Source organism: Pogonomyrmex barbatus, unplaced genomic scaffold (assembly GCF_055798465.1).
Source record: "Pogonomyrmex barbatus isolate J1 unplaced genomic scaffold, ASM5579846v1 scaffold3, whole genome shotgun sequence".
Taxonomy (NCBI): domain Eukaryota; kingdom Metazoa; phylum Arthropoda; class Insecta; order Hymenoptera; family Formicidae; genus Pogonomyrmex; species Pogonomyrmex barbatus.
In genome coordinates, this window is record NW_028297127.1 from 17,977,832 (window position 1) to 17,999,254 (window position 21,423).

General features: G+C 34.6%; 1 protein-coding gene across 9 annotated transcripts in view; it reads left to right on the forward strand.

Moving 5' to 3' along the window:
• LOC105427841 (dystrophin, isoforms A/C/F/G/H) overlaps positions 1-20,048 on the forward strand; it is a 409,642-nt gene extending 389,594 nt beyond the window's left edge. For 7 of the 9 annotated variants that reach the window (XM_089078890.1, XM_089078891.1, XM_011639789.3 and 4 more), the window contains 11 exons: positions 13,753-14,012; positions 14,413-14,571; positions 14,925-15,061; positions 15,265-15,469; positions 15,699-15,784; positions 15,875-16,202; positions 16,315-16,426; positions 16,517-17,155; positions 17,280-17,394; positions 17,959-18,066; positions 18,522-20,048. In XM_089078890.1, the coding sequence (XP_088935016.1) occupies positions 13,753-14,012; positions 14,413-14,571; positions 14,925-15,061; positions 15,265-15,469; positions 15,699-15,784; positions 15,875-16,202; positions 16,315-16,426; positions 16,517-17,155; positions 17,280-17,394; positions 17,959-18,066; positions 18,522-18,619 (2,247 nt within the window). In that variant the 3' untranslated portion in view covers positions 18,620-20,048. Of the gene's footprint in view, positions 1-13,752; positions 14,013-14,412; positions 14,572-14,924; positions 15,062-15,264; positions 15,470-15,698; positions 15,785-15,874; positions 16,203-16,314; positions 16,427-16,516; positions 17,156-17,279; positions 17,395-17,958; positions 18,067-18,194; positions 18,207-18,521 lie in introns of all 9 variants that reach the window. The other 2 variants (XM_089078894.1, XM_089078895.1) reach the window with 2 other exon arrangements.
• The last annotated feature ends 1,375 nt before the right edge of the window (positions 20,049-21,423 follow it).

Genomic DNA, 21,423 nt, shown 5'->3' on the forward strand with positions numbered 1-21,423 from the left:
GCGACAGCTTTATATTATATTTTGTCGATTATAACGCACGTGATAAAATTGCAATAAATGTATTTATAAAAATTACAATCACGTCGTGAATATTAACGAGAAATTTAAGATTAAAACGCGCACCACGTTAATTCGTTCGGCAAACATGCGCGTCATAATTTAACGATACATATCGTATGCTCTCGCATATATGCAAAAATAGTTTTATATGAATCAGATTAATTTCTTATACGTAGAAAACAATTTATTAGTATCACAATAATATCCTGCTTATTTATTTCCAAATATACTTTTTATCTTATAGTCCTCCTCGCTATTTTAGTAACATAGCATAGTGAAATACATGCGAGTTTAATTTACGCTATAACATGCGCCATTCATTTTCAGTTAGATGCGCTTTCAAGCCGCGAATTTATGCGCACACATTATGCGTAAAGTATGCGTAAATGCATTGCATACGAAACGACGAGATGACCAGCGGTCACAAAGTTCCGACAGGCATGCGAAATGCGTTCGCGCGAGATCTTTAATAAAAACGGTTCATAATATCTTGCCTGCCTATCTTCTTACACTGTAATTGCATGTTTTTGCGTAATATCTGTCATTCTTTTACTTTTCCCACTCAGCACAAAAGAATAGCAGCATGTTGCACTTTACGAGGTATTCTTGTATAAATGTTATAACTTTTCTAGGGTGGAATTTTTGCATTTTGAAACATTATCTACATGATGCTACATAGATCTTCTGAAATACTTCTCAGAAATATTTTACATGAAAGAATTTAATTTTTAATTAATGATTTTAAAAAAATAATTAATTTAATAACTTTTTATATGAGAGACTAAATATTTTTATTATATAAAATATTTTGTCTATTATACTTTTTACATATATGTGTACATATTAATTTTATTGATATTTTATTTCTTTATTTTATCTTAGTTCGTCTTCGAATTGAATAGGAATTTTTTATTTATATAAGTAATCTTTACAGTCGCGAAAGTCTTTATTGCATTCACATAAACGTCTTCTGAGTTCTTCTGAAGCTATTAAATACCGCGTTACCGCAATACTCTTTTGTTTTACAATGCGTCTCTATATTTCTACCGTGTCAGAGCATAATCAGCAGAAGATGCGTGCACCCGTGCGAGTCCTCGTGACCCAGTTAGGAGACGAATTACGACGTGCTCGCGAAACTCATTTGCACCGAATCTTTAATTAAACATAACAATGTGGTCGATTGTTATGTAGCGCGGTTACACACAGCAGGGAGAGAGAGAGAGAGAGAGAGAGAGAGAGAGAGAGAGAGAAACATATGCGATTATTGTCTCTTGAATATACAATATATTTCAAAGCTATTGAATATATTTTATCCTGTATCATTGACGATCGCTCGTTATATATTTTGTTATAAATAAGGAAATCACTTTAAATGCTTCTAATACATATTATTTCTCATTGAGATAATAAGATTTTTATAATTAAATATCATTGAACGTATGAAAATATTGTATGTTTGACATTGATTGTTATCGATTTCAATTTAGACAAGATAGAAACGTGTTGAGCTTAATTGAGATTTAAACAATCTTCCAGTATACATTGTTAAATCTAAAAATATATTGATATAAAAAAAATGGTACATACAGTGTGTAATTTGATTCAATTATTTTAGTCTATTTAATTAGTCTAATTAATACGGTATTTTGAGATTTTAACTCTTGGCCTATAATTAGGTACTATCGAGGTTTAGTGTGTTGGCACGATACTAAGAGAAAGGTTGTTTAAAAAGGATGCGGCTGAATAATCTTTTATTTATAATTAGATAACTATCGAGATTTAGTGTACTGATACGATACTAAGAGAAAGGGACCTTCTTTAAAGAGGACGCGATTGGAATAATATGCCCACGCCTATCTCTCGCGTAAAATTTCCTTTAAATAATTCAATCTTCTTCCATCTCTAACTACATCATATGTAAATAGGTTAATTAAATCTCGTATATATTACGCAAAATATTTCTTGTTTTAGCGAGAATTGTTTCACTCGTGCTGATGAATAAATTTTATATTATGAAATATAAAGTACACACGAAAAAATTTTCCCTCCCTCGCTACAAACGTGATGCTTATATATACTAGTCATATGCACAATTAAGATTATACCAAACGAATGACTGAAAACATTATTTTTAAACACGCATTAATGCGCGAGAACTTTATGCTCTACTTGTAAATTATTTCACTTCTTTATTAGCGCGCGATATGTAGAACATATTTATATTTCGTGATAACGAGAGACGCTGCGCATACTATTTTACTTGCAAAATGTATTTATAAACAGGCACTGCGCTTTAATTATATTTGTAATTAAGTTCTGTCCAATCCCACAAATGATATATCTCACTTTCGGGCGTGGCTCGTGAAAATTTTTCTCTTAGTATTATCCATGCAGCAGGATTTTCCTCCGTCGTTTCTATTTTCTACTATTCAAAAACTACTATTCTAATATTCAAAAAATAATATATAATCCTTATATTAAAAAAGAAAGTATACGCAAGAAACATATATATTTATATACATTTCACATATCACGCGCACATATGCTAACTATTACATAGCGCATCGTACAAATTTAATTAATGAAAAATAATTTTTTTATAGATTAAATTATAACTAAATATAATCATTATTTTACGCTTTATTCAAATATGAAAATAAAAAGATATTTTTATTTCTATTATTTATTTTATTTCTCACAGAAATATCTATGCTTCTATTTCCATCATTTTATATATATATATATATATATATATATATCGGAGATAACAAATAAAAAATGAGAACTCGCACGAATAATTAAACACAGTAGTGCAGAAACTTCGATCTAATCTCACTAAATTATATATACTTCACTGATGACCGATTTAAAGCCCGTCGTCGAATGAACGCAATATACCATTCTATCTTTCGACAGATGTTTAAATAAGCATGATAATTTTTTTTATCACAAATTATGAAATTAAATCTATTTAGAAATGTTGCAAAATATAGAGACATACACGTGCACTTCAAATTATATTTAAGCCGCACAAATCGTAATGGCGTTCTATTTAGATGCGACTTAATATTGACATAACATCGCTCACATACATAGGTATGTATCCGTCATACTGATGGTTAACCAACCGCAATCTGCTATTTCCGCGATCATAATGATACGTTAACTGTATGTGTGGCAATCACCTAAATCTTTTGTTTTCGCTCATATACGCGCTAGCCAAACTGTTATTATGGCATAGAGTGTGTTAATGCACAATGTATGTATATATTTGTGCATAAGCCAGCCCAACGGCATAATCGGCCATATGCTGCATACCGTAATCACGTCGATGCTCTGACAGAACTGTGGCGATTGTCTAAACCTTTTTATGTCGTTCCAGAAAACATTTATGGATCGCGCATTATCGTACATTATCGCATGCACGCCTCTCGCATGACTGTTAAGTGCTATTGCGTTTAGGTTTTTGTATTGCATCTATCATTTGAAAGTTTATCCCAGATAAAAATATAATGAATTTTTTTTTTTACAAAATTTATAGCTAAATCACATTTATAGCTAAATCACATTATTAAGATGCATTCTATACTACGTGTTACAAACGTCTAATATTTTTATCAGAATAATGAAGATATTTCTCAAAATGTTGAAAGGAAAAATTTTTCAATTCAAAGGGCAGTTTCAAAACGGTTGCACAATCAGAACAACATTGTATTACAATGTTTGGATTTTTTTATCATAATAAATTTGCTCGCTTTGATTGTACAGATTACAATTTTTACTTAATTTTTAACTAAAGAGTTTTTATTATACTCTGTCACTTGTATTACACCGAAAAGTATAGTAGACAAGTAAACATATGACGGCCTTTGCTAAATATTATTACATTTGACACAAAACATTATAGAGATAAATGGTCCGTCTCTTAATTTATCACAATTGGGATTAGGCGATCCATCATGCTCACTTATTTAAGAGAAAACTCATTCGTGCACACACTTGAAGTTATTTTCCCTCTCTACTCTTCCCTCGTTTTCGCATGCGAAGTGAATGATACGAATGCCTTCAAATAATACGAGAGACTCGCTGAAGCGGATACACAAGATAACGTAAACAGGGAATGAATGATAATTAAAAAAGAAAAGATTCCGCTGCAATAAGCGGGATTTGGTAATTCAATAGGGACTTGATAGGCACAGGTCTCTTTTGCTACTCGAGCTGATCGACTCGGCCCGAGCCGTCCATCGGGTATCGTGGCAACGTGATACGATGCTCGGAAAAGTTCAAACAGCGTGCGTAAGCCGGCCTAGAGATTAAACGCGTGTCGCTGCCATTCCGTAATCGTGGCAACGACGGTGGCGCGTTAACACGAGCGTGATAATGATTGTTACCGTATAGCACAATGTATCTCGTTATAAGCCAAGTAGAGTGCAGCGATGGTCGGTCGGTTGGTTGGCTCGTTGGCTGGCTGAAGCCACTGATCTCGCAGACAATTGCGCGTAATTAACACCGGGGCGCTCCGCTTGTTGCGGGGATAATCTACTACGGAGGAGCGTATCAGTGTCTCGTGCCCCTCCCCCCTCTCTCTCTCTCTCTCTCTCTCTCTCTCTCTCTCTCTCTCTTCCTTTCTCTCTGTCTCTTGTGTGCAGATACTATCGCGGAAATTGCTCTTACCGTTCCTCCGTCTGCTAATCCAATTCCTGTGTAGCCTGCGAGCTCACTGTCACTATGACTGGACGTGACGGTTTACTTTCAGTTAAAGCACGAGATAGACGTTTAACGACAGCATGCCCCAACGTCCGTTTTCACTTGTGTGTACACCGTGCTCATGCAATTTTTCGCGTATCGCCGTCGAACCTACGGTTTCCGAATTTTTTTCATTTCGTTTTCGGATCGTATCCTAAAGCCACACGGACTCCCGTAGATTTCGGACTAAGCTTTGGGGATTCTCTTTTACTATCGAAGTTGATTCAAGAAGAAATTAAAGAAATTTTGCTTTCATGAAAAGAAAGATTATATTTCGATTTCGAAATACAGTTAAAATTAGCGATAGAAAGATTTAAGCGCCTTCTCGAACAATGCTAAATAAATATATAAATAATTTTTATGTTATAATAATAATAAATTTTATGCATTTTCATAACTTTATAAATATTTTTACATACTTTTATCTTTGACTTTTAAATTTATGTTTTATTTATTTATTTATTTATGTCGCATTTATTTATTTAATACTTCGTTACTACTATTTCAGTTCTCATGTATCATTTTCACGATCGACTGTCGGCGTTTCTATTCTAAAAAGCTTTAGAATTTAATGTAGCCGTAAAATGCACGCGAGTAACGCTGCACATATATCAGTGTACTTTCATTGTTGCACAACCTATTGCGGAGTTTATCATTTTCCTTTGACCTAGGCCACTGTGTGTAGATACTATCGGGGAAATTGCTCTCACCGTTCCAGCGGCAACTAATTCAATTTCCACGCTGCATAACGTCTATAGGCGGGTGTTGTATAGACCGCTATATAACCATACACTATGACTAAATGACTGACATTCGATAAGACGTTAAGTTACGCCCGAGACAGATAATTAAATAAGAGGCAAATATGACTTCGGGTCAACATAGTTCAGCTTAAGACAATGAAGATAGATAATCGATTGAATATACCTTTCAGAATAAAGCGATACAAACTTTGTCTCTAACCGCTTGTATGATATTGTACAAGGGGCTTTTCTATTTATAGCTGCGAAAATTTATTATAGCCGAGGATATATTTTTGTATATAGCTGTACCGCAGTCGTTTTATTCATAATTGATAATTTTATTTACCGCTCCTTTAATGAGGAGAGATAAGAAGAAACAGGCTTTTAGTATTCATATATAATTAATTTCTCAGGATATGAGGAAAGTTATTATGCCGCAATGCGGATGAAGCGCACTGAGCAAAGACAAAGAGGACAATATCTATAGTATTATGCTACAGTGACAATCGCCGTAAGGCAATCACAAACGAGCTCGATAGGCTGCATGCGCAGATATATCAGCATCTATTATTTGCAGCGAGATACATTGTTGCACCACGCCCCACGGAGCACGCAGATACTATCGTCGAAATTTCTATTAGCGTTTCTCCGGCTATTAATCCGATTCCGCATCGTTCCCGGTTTATATACATACCATTCTACATTTGTCAGACTCGTTTAGATCGAGACTCCGAGGCGGGACTGACAGATTGCCACGCTGATTTATTTGCGAAACGCGTCTCGTGATGTCATCTGCTAAATTATAATGACGTAACGATACCTCGATACAATCCGAAAAAGTCGTCGGACAAACGGGCGGACATTACGATGCAAATTAGAGGAGACACTATTGCCAGCTAGCGTCGCTGCTGAATTAGGATGATGCGCTGATGTCGCATCAACTCTCTCTCCTATCGCTCCTATCAAGCTGCCCTACCGCGTGGCGTATCAGTGGGTTTCGTGCCCTTCCTCGTGTGTAGATACTATCACGGAAATTGCTCTTACCGTTTCTCCAGCTGCTAATCCAATTCCCATGCAACGTGAGTTTCCTCCTTGTATCAGCAGTAAGTACCGCGCCTCAACCAAGGTTAGACGACTGATCTCAGATAAGAAGCTGATGACCGAGTTAGAACAGGAGTAGTATGATGAGCTGTCGTCTCGTAGAAGTTGCAGATACGTCATATGAGAGATTTTTGCAACCAAGTGTAAATGGATCAATTTTATTTTCTAAACTGGTGAAAAGATTGTTATATAAATTCATTGGAAGAAAATGATATTTTGATTTTTTTCAGGGGATTTGCGAAAAGTCGAATAAATAACTGAAAATTAGAAAATTTGATAGCATCTGTAAATATGTTTAAACAATATACTCGTTTATAATTATTTTATGTAATACTCTTTAATAATAAAAACTATATTTGTTCTTTATACTTGTATATATTTTTTGAAATTTTCATTGTTATGCCATTTAAAAAATATATTAAAAGCAGACGTAATCGACATATTTTATTTTTGTATATAATTGAATTTGAATGCTGTTTCTTGAAATCATCTTTATTATGCCTATCAATATAAATATATTCGCATCTCGGAATGCATTTTAGTTTCCAATGAATACTTTTGTCGCTGAACGAAATATCTTCTTGTGCGAAATACTGTTGCATCAAGATTTATTCTCGCGAAGCACATTCTGCGAATCTTTCTTTATAGAAAAATATTTTTATCGAACGGAATATGAAGATTCATGCATTCTACAGCGTCACCGTTCAAATCCAACGAATTGATCTGCTCGGTTTTATCGTTAAAAACAGCAACGTGTTGCTCTCCGTAAATTTAATAACATTCTTGCCTCGTCCTGAGATGAAAAGACTATTTTATATAGATAGAAAATTATCTTCTCTCGCAGTGTGCTGAAACTTTCATATACAATAAGCGCCAATCATGGCGGATCAATATTGCGCGAACCTTTCAGTACGGAACATTATCGCCTGTAGAACAAAATCTTGCCTCGATGGATATTCGAGAAGGATCGGTCTTCTTGAGTTTACCCACATAATAGCGTTCCTTCGCAAGGTATCTAATTTCCGTCGTCACATGCAAGACGCCATTTCTTTACTTTGTATACGTAGTCTTTACATTAGAACGATCTTTTACACTACCTTTATACCACCTCTCTCCTTCATTTGTTTAATCACGATACGTTACCCTCAAGATACATGCACTTACCTTGCGATTTTCGCCTTTCCATTTTGCAAGGTTTACAACATTTTCGACCTCGGGATATTTAATCTTTTTTAATTGAGGTCTACACGCGACCATAATCCAAGACACGTTTTGAGATAATTTTATAACATTAAATAGAGAAGTGAATTAAAATTAACAAATTCCGCATGTTCTACGAAGTAATATAATTTTATTGGTTTAGCAATGGAAATATCAGATGCATGAATACATCAGTAGATTTGAAGATTTCAGTCGCACCGATTGCAACTCTCTTACTTTAGGCAGGAGTCCCGATAGGCAACGTGCGTCAGGATTGCGAGGAAACTCGAGGTGAAGGTCTAGGGTACGTTGGTTTGTGGCTATGAACTCGGACTTATAATAGATGCACATGGCGTATTGCCAAAGGCGAGGCGCCACAATATTGCCGCTTAGTCACCTCGGACCAGACTCCGCTTTGTCCGCTACGCTATCGCGCGCCTCGACGACGATGCAATAAATACCAGAAACCGCCATGGAAAATCTGAATATTTATGAGAGAATTCGGTAGGCCGTAAAGAGTACTTTCTATGTTCTTCGTTACTCCTTTCTCACAGAAAGTGAGAAGTCTGTGAAGAGATAAATAAATTATCTTGTCGCGCGCGCCTTCGTTAGGTATTAACTTCCAGTTTGGTTTTATTTATCTCATAGAGACAAGGAGATTTACAGCTCTAACATTGTTAACAACAAAGAGATAGGTAAAATAATATAACGTTATAAAAAAGAAAACATAAAGAACAACAAAATCGTTTGACTATCTCTACAGTGTAATAATTTTTATTAATTATTATAACAATTTTAAATAATTTATCAAAAATTAAGTTTTTTAATATTATTATTATAAAAATATTTAAATATTTTACAATATAATGACATAGTTTTGTAGTCTTTATTAATAATGATGGCTAATGATTTTCTGAAAGTATATTTTTACAACATTCGTTTGCGTTGTAAGGATCTTCATGATAGGCTGGACAAGCACGGAAACTTACACGTTAAACTGTGATACAAACTGTATATAAGCTGCTTATAAGATTCATCGTATACGCTGTTCCAATATCGTGCGGCTAAGTCTCTTAGCGTAGTTTGCAACTACCTCACTCCAATGAAACTTCTGTGTATGAAAGTCTTATATATTACTATCTGCTCTTCCTTGTCTTTTCATTTAAAACACACACATTTGAGTTAAAGCAGCTTTATATAAATATAAGAAACAAACTAAAGAAAGATAATGAAAATTATATTGTCCGATAACATCTTTTTACAATCAAATTTCTCTATTTAAAAATTTTATATAGTTTAATATTTCCGATGGAGCTCAAATATATTGAATAGTTAAATCCCAAATAACAAAAAGCTAAATTTAAGATTCATCTTGTAGAGAAAAGCCAAAATAGTTTTCATTGCAATACAAGAATCTACTTTTGTTAAGAGAGAAATCAGTAAACTGAGTGATATTTTATTACTCTTGTTATAATTGGAAACATTTTAAGATGTTGTAATCTTTCAAACTCTCCGTTTATCTTACTAGACCCATCTTGAATTACTTTGTTCAGCGAATGAAAGCATTTCTCTCATCAGGTAAAATTTTAAGAAAAGCTAAAACTGTATCACAAAGTCACTCTTCAAAATCCTGATTAAATATTCTTTCTAAAAATACTTTTCTCTCTTCTTGATTTCGCATTCGTCATTTATGCGTATACATTTTGCAAATGATTTGATTTATGCCCGGTAACAATCGTACAAGAGAGATGCAAAGAGAAAAATAAATAGAACGAAATCTCTCGCGATGAATTACAAGTCAAACAACTAATTGCCAAATGGTCCACAAGTTGTGCATACAGCCAGAAGAATATCGGACGGCGCCAGACAATTAGCTTAGTAAATTCCACGAAGAAGTTCTTCGCCAGGACACACGGACGCGAGGAACGGCGAGGAAAGATCGAGAACGAGAGAGCGGAGACGACGCTGGCATGGCCGAGTTAACTTTAATTGCCCGGTTGGCCACATAATAAATGACACTGCAGATGCCGCGGCGAGAAATTATTTCGACCTCGGCCTCTTCGTCCCGACGGTTTGGGGCGCGAAAGATCTTCGGGCCCCGCGCTATCGACGGACCCGCCAATTAGTTTCCGTCCAGGTGAACAATCCGTCATCCCCGTCTGCATCATTCCCGACGAAAGTTGGAACAACTTCTTCTGGCGCGATTTATCACGGGAATAAAATGGAGAATCTATAATGAGAGTCACGAAGTGACGTCTAAGTAAAGTTAGTCTCAGCCCGCATTTCAGCGAAAGCCACGCTGCAAAAGCAGAATCTCCGAGAGGGATAGATAAGAGAATTCTTATCTCTTCTCCAGTGAACCAAACGAAGCATCAATATCGCTTATACGAGACGACATACGAAAAAAAAAAAAAAAAAGAAAAAATATACCCCACCTTAATTTCAGGGCTAAAAAAATCAAGGCTACGAAAACTCATCGTCGCGCAGACGAAGTATTGGTTGCACTCCAGTTTTTACGTCCAACGTCAGCTGCTCGTCTCGTTTTTTCTCTTACTCTATCCTTTCGCGGAATTATTATAACTCCGCCTAGGGCGGTCTGTTCCCCGCTGAAACACGCCGGAACCAGTCAGAATCGAAGGATGTTATTTCGCGACTCTTGTTAGAGAGTGTCTAGAATTAAGTTCTCGGATTCTCCATTTCCGGCCGGAGCTTCCAGCGCTCGCTTCTTTCTCATTTTTCATTTATTTTCCTTATTCGTCGTAATCTTATTTACGACAGAGCGAAATCGTGTCTTCGTCACTTACCGGTGCGTCAGCGCGCGCTTCCTGTGGTACTTTGCGAATTATTGCACTCAACTTGAAAAACTCGTCGCGCGTAAAGGCCGATTTTCTTTTCTGACTCTTTTTACGACATACAAATTCACTCGTATAATTATATTTCATACGTCATCTCGCGGGCCGGGTGGTAAAACAAAAGAGAGTAGTATTTACATTAAAAAATGTGCAAAATAAGTTTGCTTAACTGCAAACTTTTCGTTATATACATCTATCTGCACGTAAGAGAAACTATACGGATTATTCACCGTTTAAAGCGAGACTTGGTATTTGTATATGAAGAGCAATTTATAATTAAAACTTTCAAGTTACCACACTGCGAACTAATTAAATCGCAAAATATTATCGCGCATCTTTTTGCATTAGTCGAACTTCGTAATCCTGCTTCAAGCCTTACACAGCGACACTTGACGCCTGTTTACGTAAGCTGGCACGATTATAAAATTTTCCAAGCACACACCGTGTCTCCCCGTTTTTCTCCCACTAAAATTTTTAATTCCGGCTGCATACGAAGTATTATTTAGCGCATCACACGTATTTAAACCAATATTAAATGACTCCTTGCATCTCTATGTACGCGGAGATTTTATTGTATCAAATTACTGTCTTTCTTTCATATTTTTTTTTACGTAACCGGAATACATGCGTGCGTGCGTGCATGCGTGCGTGCGTGCGTGCGTGCGTGCATGCGTATGCCGAGATAAATCTGGTTTGCCAACAAGACTATCCCGCTCGTTATATCGATTTTTTCACACTGATTTCAGACGAATGCACGCGAGAACGGCTGTGAGAACACTGTGCATTTCAGCGTTCTGAATAATTACGTTTTCATTGAACTCAATAATTCCTCATTAGCATGAACGTTATTAGGGATGCTTTATGCCGGACATAATTCGCATCATGGGTGATGTAGTATTCACACCGCGCGTTTATCGCATATAATGTATGTGTATATATATACATGTACGTTTAGCTATATGTATAATCAATCTGATTGTGCAAGAATTGTAATACACTTTACAATGTATTACATATGTCAATGTAATACTCTAATTAGTAATTATGACAATTATTTTTTGTGTGTAAGGTACAACAAATTATCATACGTAAACTAAATTCGAATATATAATGATATTGTACAAACGAAATTCTATATTGCTCAATTAGAAATTATCTATTATTACGAATTACTTATTTTCTTTTATAATAAAATCCATCACCATAGTACCAGAGTGCCAGCATTTTATCTTCAAGCGATTCAGTTCCAACTTCCACCGTTCATAATTGCACGCTTTATCGTCGATAATTTTTTACATTCACCTTATCTATCTTTCTCTAAATGATTAAGAACAAAGGGCACGACTCAGCTTTTTCCGGCATTCATCGGTTCGGCATCATCCCATTTTCCTTCGTCACGGATGCAAGTAAGACCCTAACTTCTCTTTCTCATTCTCTTCTCTTTTGCGCTCCGCTTTTACGTGTCGGCCTTTTTCCTTATCCCGCTCTTGGAACAAGGGACGCTTAAAGCACTTTCACAGGGAGACGACTAATTAGAGCGATTTAGCGTCCGTCGACGGCGTTTATTTGGAATGCAAATGCCATCGTGGGACCGACCGACCGTCCTCCTCCTCCTGCGTTTTTCCGCTCTTTCTGCTCTCTCGTGTCGTATCGTCGACTGATAAATGCCCGGAGAATTTTATCGCGACGCCGCTTACCGCGCCTTGTCCAAGAATGAAAATTGAAAGGGTCGAGAGAGCACGCCATTTGTACTTAGCGATTGTCTCATATCTCTCTGTTCGTACGCTGCCTTACAAGTGCTAAAATGAAAGATCGATGAATGAAATTATTTTGTTACAAAGGAATTATTCGTCTTTATAATCGTTGGCATAAAACTTTTGTTCTGTCGATATAGAATTTTTGTTATCTTTTTCTTAAATAATTATATAGAATATTTTATAATAACACCTAACAACTTCTAAAAATTTATTGACTAATTTAAGGCAAAGTTTTTTGCAGTAAAATTCTAATTCTAAAGCTCGAATTTTTCTGTGTGTACTTTCTTAATTTTTATCATTAATTATCTTACTGATTAAATTTTTAATTTTGTAAATATTTGAAAGTAAGCTTTTACAATTGAGAAAATAATACTTATGATAAAATTTTATTATTAATTTAATTTCTTTTTTCTATATTTTCAAATTTATTTCAAGAGAAACTTAATATATCGAATTTTTGAACAACTATTCTATCTTTCAGTCCCAATTTAAAAAAGTAAAAATAAGATCAAAGAAAAAAATTTATTTTTTTTAATTCTCCGCGTTTTTCTTGGAGATTAAATTAAATGCCATCTCGATAATAAACCATGTGCATCAGTCACGAATCAAAAGATAAAATTAAAATAGTCATAATTTAATTACATTTAAGTCGATTATAGCGTGTTTCTAAAATACACTCGAAGAGTATAAACGATAATACAATCTCGTGTAACCATAAAATTCTGTGCGTATAATTACGCTTACTATTTTTCTATCCGTTCGCAAATAGTCGCTCATCATATCATTTTGTTCTATTTAACAGGGAATATTACTTTCGTTCGTAATTACAGCGACAAAAACAACGTGGATATTTCGTGAATTTTTGTGTTAAACGTATATTGTAAAATATAATGTTCATGAATGAATATTATATATTTATTCGAATTTAACATCGCATAAAAATTTTAATTGATGTTGTGACTTTCACTGTATTATTTTATTGCATTTCCATTGAAATTTCATTCTGTATCATTATAAGTGAATTATTAATATAATAACGAAATAAAAATTAGAACGAAAATATTTGTTAATAATTAAAATTATTATTTATCATCATTTTTATTTTTAGACCTTTAAATTTTTCGAATTAAATGTTTTAAAACAAATTTTATTATAACTTTTAATTCTAACTATTCAAGTTAATTAGAGAAGTATACTTACATGTATACTTTTCTCTTACTTATATTTAAATGTATAATAATGAACAAATCGTAAACATCTTAATTTGCAATGATGTTTTCATTTTCATTACAGAAAATATGTGTCTTCCAAAAATCTCTTGAGGATCTCTCCTCGCGGATGGCCGCGGCTGAGGCGATCCAAAGCGGCTGGCAGAATCCAAATGATGCTAACGAAGCGACAGAACTGCTCGAGCAGTTGCAGAAATTCGGCGAACGACTGGTACCTATCCAGAGGAACATCGAGGACGCGAACGACCAGGCGAGTGTCTTCGCATCGAGCAGCGTCATCGTTTCTCATGCTTTACTGGCGAAACTCGAAGATCTGAACACCAGGTATGGACTTGACGACCGCATAAAAATTTATCATGCGATTTCTAACCTTCTAGACAAAACTCGTACATCAGCAATGTATGCACATGATGTCACGGAAACCATAGAATTTAATGATGAGATCCTTTGGACAATCTGGAATCGAGATTTCTCAGACTTTACGGGGTGCTATTTGAATGATAACAACAAATACTGTGAAAATATTCACGCGGAATATCCTGTTTACGATCAATCCCAAGGATTTGGGACGTTTTCTTTTCTGCATCGTTCTATGCGAAGCACCGGTATCGGGATGGGAATTTAAAATTCGTCCGACACTGCGGAACTTATTTTTACAGTGTATCTCGCGACGGACTTTGAATTCGAGACGCAACGACGGTAACTTTTTCATGTGTTTTCGCAGGTGGAAGGTGCTGCAAGTCGCGGTTGACGAGCGTTACAAGTTGCTAAGCGGATTCGGGAAGGATGGCAGCACTCCGGGTAGTCAGGCTTTCCTCGCGAGCAGCGTAGAACCACCATGGGAGAGAGCCCTCACACCCGCCAAAGTGCCTTACTATATCAAGTAATCGATCTTCCTTGCACCATCCGCACAGTCGCCTCGAGTTTCTCAAACCGTACGGCACGGTTATTCCTGAGACGATCGAGACCTTTTACTCACGCGTCTTCTACTCTTCTATAAAAAAAAAAAAAAAAATTGCATTCAAATCTGAACAAATCTAACAAATTCGAATATTGAAGAAGCTTACACAATAAATATAATTACGTGTAATATAAAAGATAAAACTGCGTCAAATATATTTCAAAATTTTTTTTTAATTCGAATATATTGAAACGTATAGAAGACTGGTTTGTCTTATTTGTGCACTCTTATTTGTTTATACACATAGCATAAATTTAAATAAAAATCTGTTCCAGCCATCAATTGGAGACTACACACTGGGATCATCCGAAAATGATAGAACTGATGTCTTCGCTCGCGGATCTAAACGAAGTTCGTTTTTCCGCGTATCGAACTGCTATGAAACTGCGTACTGTTCAAAAGCGGTTGTGCCGTGAGTGTTCTCGCATTCCTGTAATCAATTACTTATTTTACCGCGACTTGATTATTGTCATTTGAACATTGCAACAAACTCGATAAAACTTTTTATTGATCTTCATCTCCTATTATTTCCTAACGCCGATTTTATTTTAAAAAATAAAAATTCACGGAATAAATAACTGTTCTATATTCACATATTTTATTTGTTATTTTTAGTGGACATGTTGAGCCTTTCCACCGCGTTGGAACAGTTTGATTCACACGGGCTTCGGGCACAGAATGATAAACTGATCGACATCCCCGATATGGTAACAGTACTGACATCTCTGTACGAAGTAATCGCAGCAGACAACCCAGCGCAGGTGTCCGTACCGCTATGCATTGACCTAGCCATCAACTGGTTGCTCAATGTATATGATAGGTACATCAAGTGAATATTTTCTATAACTATTAATACATCGATGTGTGTTGTTATTATTTATATTTGATTCATACCCAGTACATATTTTTCATACTTTTTAACTTAGTTTTTAACTTGGTACAAAAGTTAATACAAAACTATTTAGGTTTTAAATCGTTTTAACATACTTAAAGCATGCTTATTGTTATCATCATAATAAAGTTATAATTTTTTTACTATAAATTTTCAGCCAACGAACCGGCCAAATCCGCGTTCTTTCATTCAAAGTCGGTCTGGTTTTATTATGCAAAGGGCATTTGGAAGAGAAATATAGATGTGAGTAATATACGAAGAAATTTTTTTTCTGATAAATTAGTTAAGTATATTTAAGATACATCTAATGGAGGATCTTTGTATTATTTACAGATCTGTTTCGCTTAATTGCCGATCCCAATAGACTGGTGGATCAACGAAAATTAGGGCTTTTATTACACGATTGCATACAAGTGCCGAGACAGTTGGGCGAAGTTGCAGCATTTGGTGGCTCGAACATTGAGCCCAGTGTTCGAAGCTGTTTCGAAAAGGCAGGAAAAGATAAGAACGAGATAGAGGCCGTTCACTTTTTGAGTTGGCTGCAGCAGGAGCCTCAGAGTATGGTCTGGCTGCCGGTATTGCATAGATTATCCGCAGCGGAAACCGCCAAACATCAAGCCAAATGCAACATATGCAAGGAATATCCTATTATAGGATTCAGGTGAGATAATTCAAAATTGTATTGTTTATTATCAGAGAAATTGATACATATGCATATATTATAAAAGATCATTAAAGAATGTGTCGACATAAAAACAATATTTGTATTTCAGATATCGTTGCTTGAAGTGCTTCAACTTCGACATGTGTCAGAACTGTTTCTTCTCAGGACGCAAAGCAAAGAATCATAAACTGACGCATCCGATGCAAGAATATTGCACGGCGGTAAGACATATATTCTTATTTTGTTAAATATTATCAAAAATTTTTATTAACAACTTTTATACGTGAAACGACGTGTTTATTATTTCACAGACAACTTCTGGTGAAGACGTGCGCGACTTTACGCGAGCGTTGCGCAACAAATTCAAATCCAAACGATACTTTAAGAAACATCCTAGAGTTGGCTATTTGCCTGTGCAAACTGTCTTGGAAGGAGACGCATTAGAAAGCCCGGCGCCATCGCCCCAGCATAGCTCGCTGAGCCAAGATATGCACTCCCGTTTAGAAATGTACGCTTCTCGGCTCGCCGAGGTCGAACTATCGCGTACAAGAAGTAACTCCACGCCGGACAGTGACGACGAACATCAACTGATAGCACACTACTGTCAGAGTCTGAACGGTGGTGATAACATTAACGTACCTAGAAGTCCGGTTCAAGTCATGGCTGCGATCGACGCTGAACAGAGGGAGGAACTCGAGGCCATGATACGTGAATTGGAAGAGGAGAATGCCACTTTGCAAGCGGAGTACGAAAGATTACGCTCGAAGCAGACTCCAGGTTCAACACCGGAGGACGGTCACAGTACTAGGCAACCTGATTGCGATATGATTGCAGAAGCCAAATTATTGAGGCAGCACAAAGGAAGATTAGAAGCACGCATGCAATTACTCGAGGACCACAATCGCCAATTGGAGGCGCAACTGCAGAGACTTAGACAGCTTCTAGACGAGGTACATCAAAAAATGTGGCATTTTAAATATTTGCTCTTTTATTTCTAATAATTCGAAGAAGGACGAAAAGTAAAAAATTATTAAATTTTGATGATAAAATTTAGATTATTTTTACTACTTTTAGCCAAATGCTTCCTCGCCATCGAAGACCGGAACTTTACAAACACGAAGTGTGACGGCGTCACAATTGGCAACTGACTCTCCGGCAAAAATGAATGGCCATTATCACGATTCTCCAGGTATTGAAATTTAACAAATAGCTTTAAATTTAATAGAGAATTAAATTTTGACTATAACTTTCGGGGAATAAACGAATGATAATATCCGAAATAATCGAGCTATCTCAATTAGGAATCACTATTAATGCATTCAGTCAATCGGAGAGTAATAATCATCACACTTGTAACATATGCAATAATCCAATCTAATGCCTTTCTATCGATATTACACTAACTGCATAATGATACACAGTAGGGATTCGATGATTTCAATTATGTATATTCATATAAAATAATGATAAATTTTAGTCACTTAAATTGCTTTCTACAAACTAAAATCAACTCAACCTCTCTTTTTTATGACAAAATTTAATAAATTAATAAAATTATAGAATATATTAGCTACTTCATAAAACTTAATCATTCAAGATATTAACAAGTTAGAACATTGCAAATTTTTTATACTTTATTATTATCTATAGATCTGTTTATAAAGAATCCCTATTGTGTTACATACTTGTGTATAAATTTAATCAAATACCATGAAATTAGATAAGCTTATTGCTATTGGGTATACGAACATAGGTGGAGGAAACTCAAACGAAGGCAGAGTCAGCAGTTTAGAGAGGCCACCGCCACCTCCACATTCTCACAGCGTTACTCACAATGTGGGCAATCTATTGCACATGGCAGGTTTGTTCAGTCTATGTGAATTTAATTGTGTGTCAATCATGTAGTATTCAACCCAACTTCCATGATGCACGTGACATTTCTGCTTGACATAACAAAAATAACTTTGCCTTCCTGTTTTCACGCTACAGAATGGATGTAAGGTGAGATTATCGTGCTTCTCCATAGGAAATGAAAATCGTCCAAATACATCAATAGTTATTAAATTATGCAACAGATGACATTGTCAGCAATGATTTTATATTAATGCGAGAATCTTTAGCATTGATCACATATTTATATGTTCAAACTCTTTTCGACTTGTCCACGCTTGTTTTTTTCTTTCTGTACATATAGCAATGTGTGCACGCTAAGTCTAATTAGGTATAAGTTTAACAGCATATGAATTCTGGACTTTGAGAGCAATGGTCAATGCGAAAAACAGACGGAATTGTAAATATCCTTTCTCTTTATTTCAGGAGATTTAGGAAAAGCTGTGGGCGAGTTAGTGACAGTCATGACAGAAGACACATCAAAGACGAATGGCCAACGAGCGCCGCCACCGGCATTCAAATAACGATTATATCGCAACGTTCGTCCGGATAGAAGCTGCAAGTTGACTAGATCGATGCTAGATCCACGACATTCATATTGCAAATGTTTAATCGTAATTATTGACCAATAACAAGTCTGGTTCTAAACGCATATCAGAGACGAATACATGGTATATCTGCCACGCAAATGCAGGGTCAGGGGACTCGCCTCTCATGGTGGTTTTGGGTATTTTATAAGTTTTGATATACATCGTTGTATAGCTGAATTATATCGATAAGACGATTATGGTTTGGCTTTTGGCAGTTCCCTGAGAGTAACTTTACTACATATTGACATGTCATATCATGAAACTAATCGTAATGAGAAATCAATTGTTATGCTTGCTAGCTAAACTATACAAACGAATAAGAGATATAATGAGTATAAAGAATACACGGAAGGAAATATCATTAACAATGCATGCAAAAGCAATGTATCAAATCACATAATCTATTATAGAAGGTAGCTTATATTTACATACCCATTCTGTTCACTGCCACGGGCTCTTCCTCGACGTAACTTACACAGTGTACATTTCAACGATTCTAGACAATGACACATAATGGGAAAATAGACAGAATCCATACCTGACCTTCTTATATTCGGCGCTCTTGAATTTTACATCGATAATCACGAAGCAAAGAGAATCTTTTATAATAAAACAGAGCGATGCGCGCGCACTACGACTTTCAGATTTATTTTTTATCCAGTTACATGATTTTTTTATATTTTCTAAATGAATTTAAAACGGCGATGTCTATTATTTTTAAGTCTGCCGGATGTTATTATATCTAAGAATATATTGATAAGTACCTAATCGATAAACTGTAGGCTGTATTCTGATATGTAATAAAGTTGTCTAGAAAATACATTTACCGCGATATTATTAAAAAGTGAGCTCACCGTGGTTCCGTTATTAAGTCATCGATCTGCTTCCACGAGCAAATGATTTTTGAATGAATTAAATGTGCAACATATTATTTCTTTCTACACATATCATGTCGACATATTAATAATTGTATCACTTCTGATGAGCTTGCCTGTTTGCAAAATGTAAAAAACATATCTAAGAGAAAATTATCATATTTTACCAATTCGATAAACATTGCGAACGAATATAATGAATTGTTATTCACCGTCGTTAGATCATGAGAAGATTGATTTCACTTGGCAAAGTGTAAAGCGATCGAATATGTTTCCAATCTCCGTCTGTAGTTTGTTGAAAGATTGTTGGTTTTGCGATTTCATACATTAAAATATAACGCATTAAAATTTAGAGGATTAGGCATATAAAAATAAAGTTATATACTGCGTACAACATCAAACAGGTAACTACGTTACTTGTAATATATTGTAATATGACTGAAATGATATGGGACAAAATGCTTAAATAAAAATAATATGAATATAGATCGGCTTCTTGTATGTTTTTTCTCCCAAATATATACAATTGCTCTTAAGGAAGTATTAATATAATAAACCCGAAATATTTGTTATCGAAATATAAATTAATTTAATAAGAAATCAATTATCACTCGCATAATGACTTCTGTATCATATGTTCAAAAAGTCAAAAATTAGAGAATTAGAAGAATATATTCCTAAAATTCTATTCTAAAAAAATTATCATTTTTGTGCTTCGAAAGATCTTGACACATATGTTTTTTATTTGCTATAACAATTAATAATAATAATAAGTAAAATTATAACAACCAATAATAATTAAATAGTTTAAAAAATTTTTTTTAAATTATATTGCTAGATATATCAAGATATTTGAATTGATATTGAATTTTATATTTACAAATGCCATAAATATTTAAAATAATATAAATATTTAAAAAGATTTATATTTTTAATTAATAAAATATATAATAGAATAAAATCATATCGATTACATAATAAATATTTGTATTTAGAAATTTATTATATTAAATATAAAAAATGTTATGAACTGAATATAGGTCAGCATGAAAACTAAACTCTCGGGCAATCAGAACATCTCCACAGCAAGGACGTTACCTGAACTGATATCCAATCAATCCGGTTTTAATCATTCCTCAAAGGAAATTGTAAGTGAACCGGTAAGCAAAAAGAGGTGCATGACGAACGCGGACTTGACTCAATTTCAGCGTGTGTAACAGTTTTATTCGCCAGATTTATTTAAGACAAACACTTATTTTATTTCAAACCACTCGTACTCATACACATTCGTAAAGATTAACTTCTTCTGCCAAAGTTTTATATATAATATATATATTATATATATATATATATATATATAATATATATAATATATATAATATATATAATATATATAATATATATAATATATATAATATATATAATATATATAATATATATTATAATAAATAATATACATGAATATAAAAAAAATTATTATTTTGGTAAGCCTAATAAATTTTGTCAATTATTGCGAAATGTTGTACATATATTTACGATTAATCTAATTTATAAATTAATTTAATTTATAAAAGAAAATGTTTAAGTTTTATATAATCTTTTAGAAGCTCTTCTCTATTCTTTTAGAAACAATAAAGTGAATTTCAACACGTCTTGTATCGCATTCCAGTAGTTCGAATTTCATTGATGCTGTCAGCAGTTTAACGCGATGGTCTTAAAAGAACTTTAAAATTTTATCTGTAATTTTTGCTTGCAGCAGGGCAATGCAGTGCCATCTCAAATACAAAGAATAATTATATGAATATAATATAATATGAGATATTTTTTCAATCACAATGACGTTAAATAGTGTTTCGATGCAAT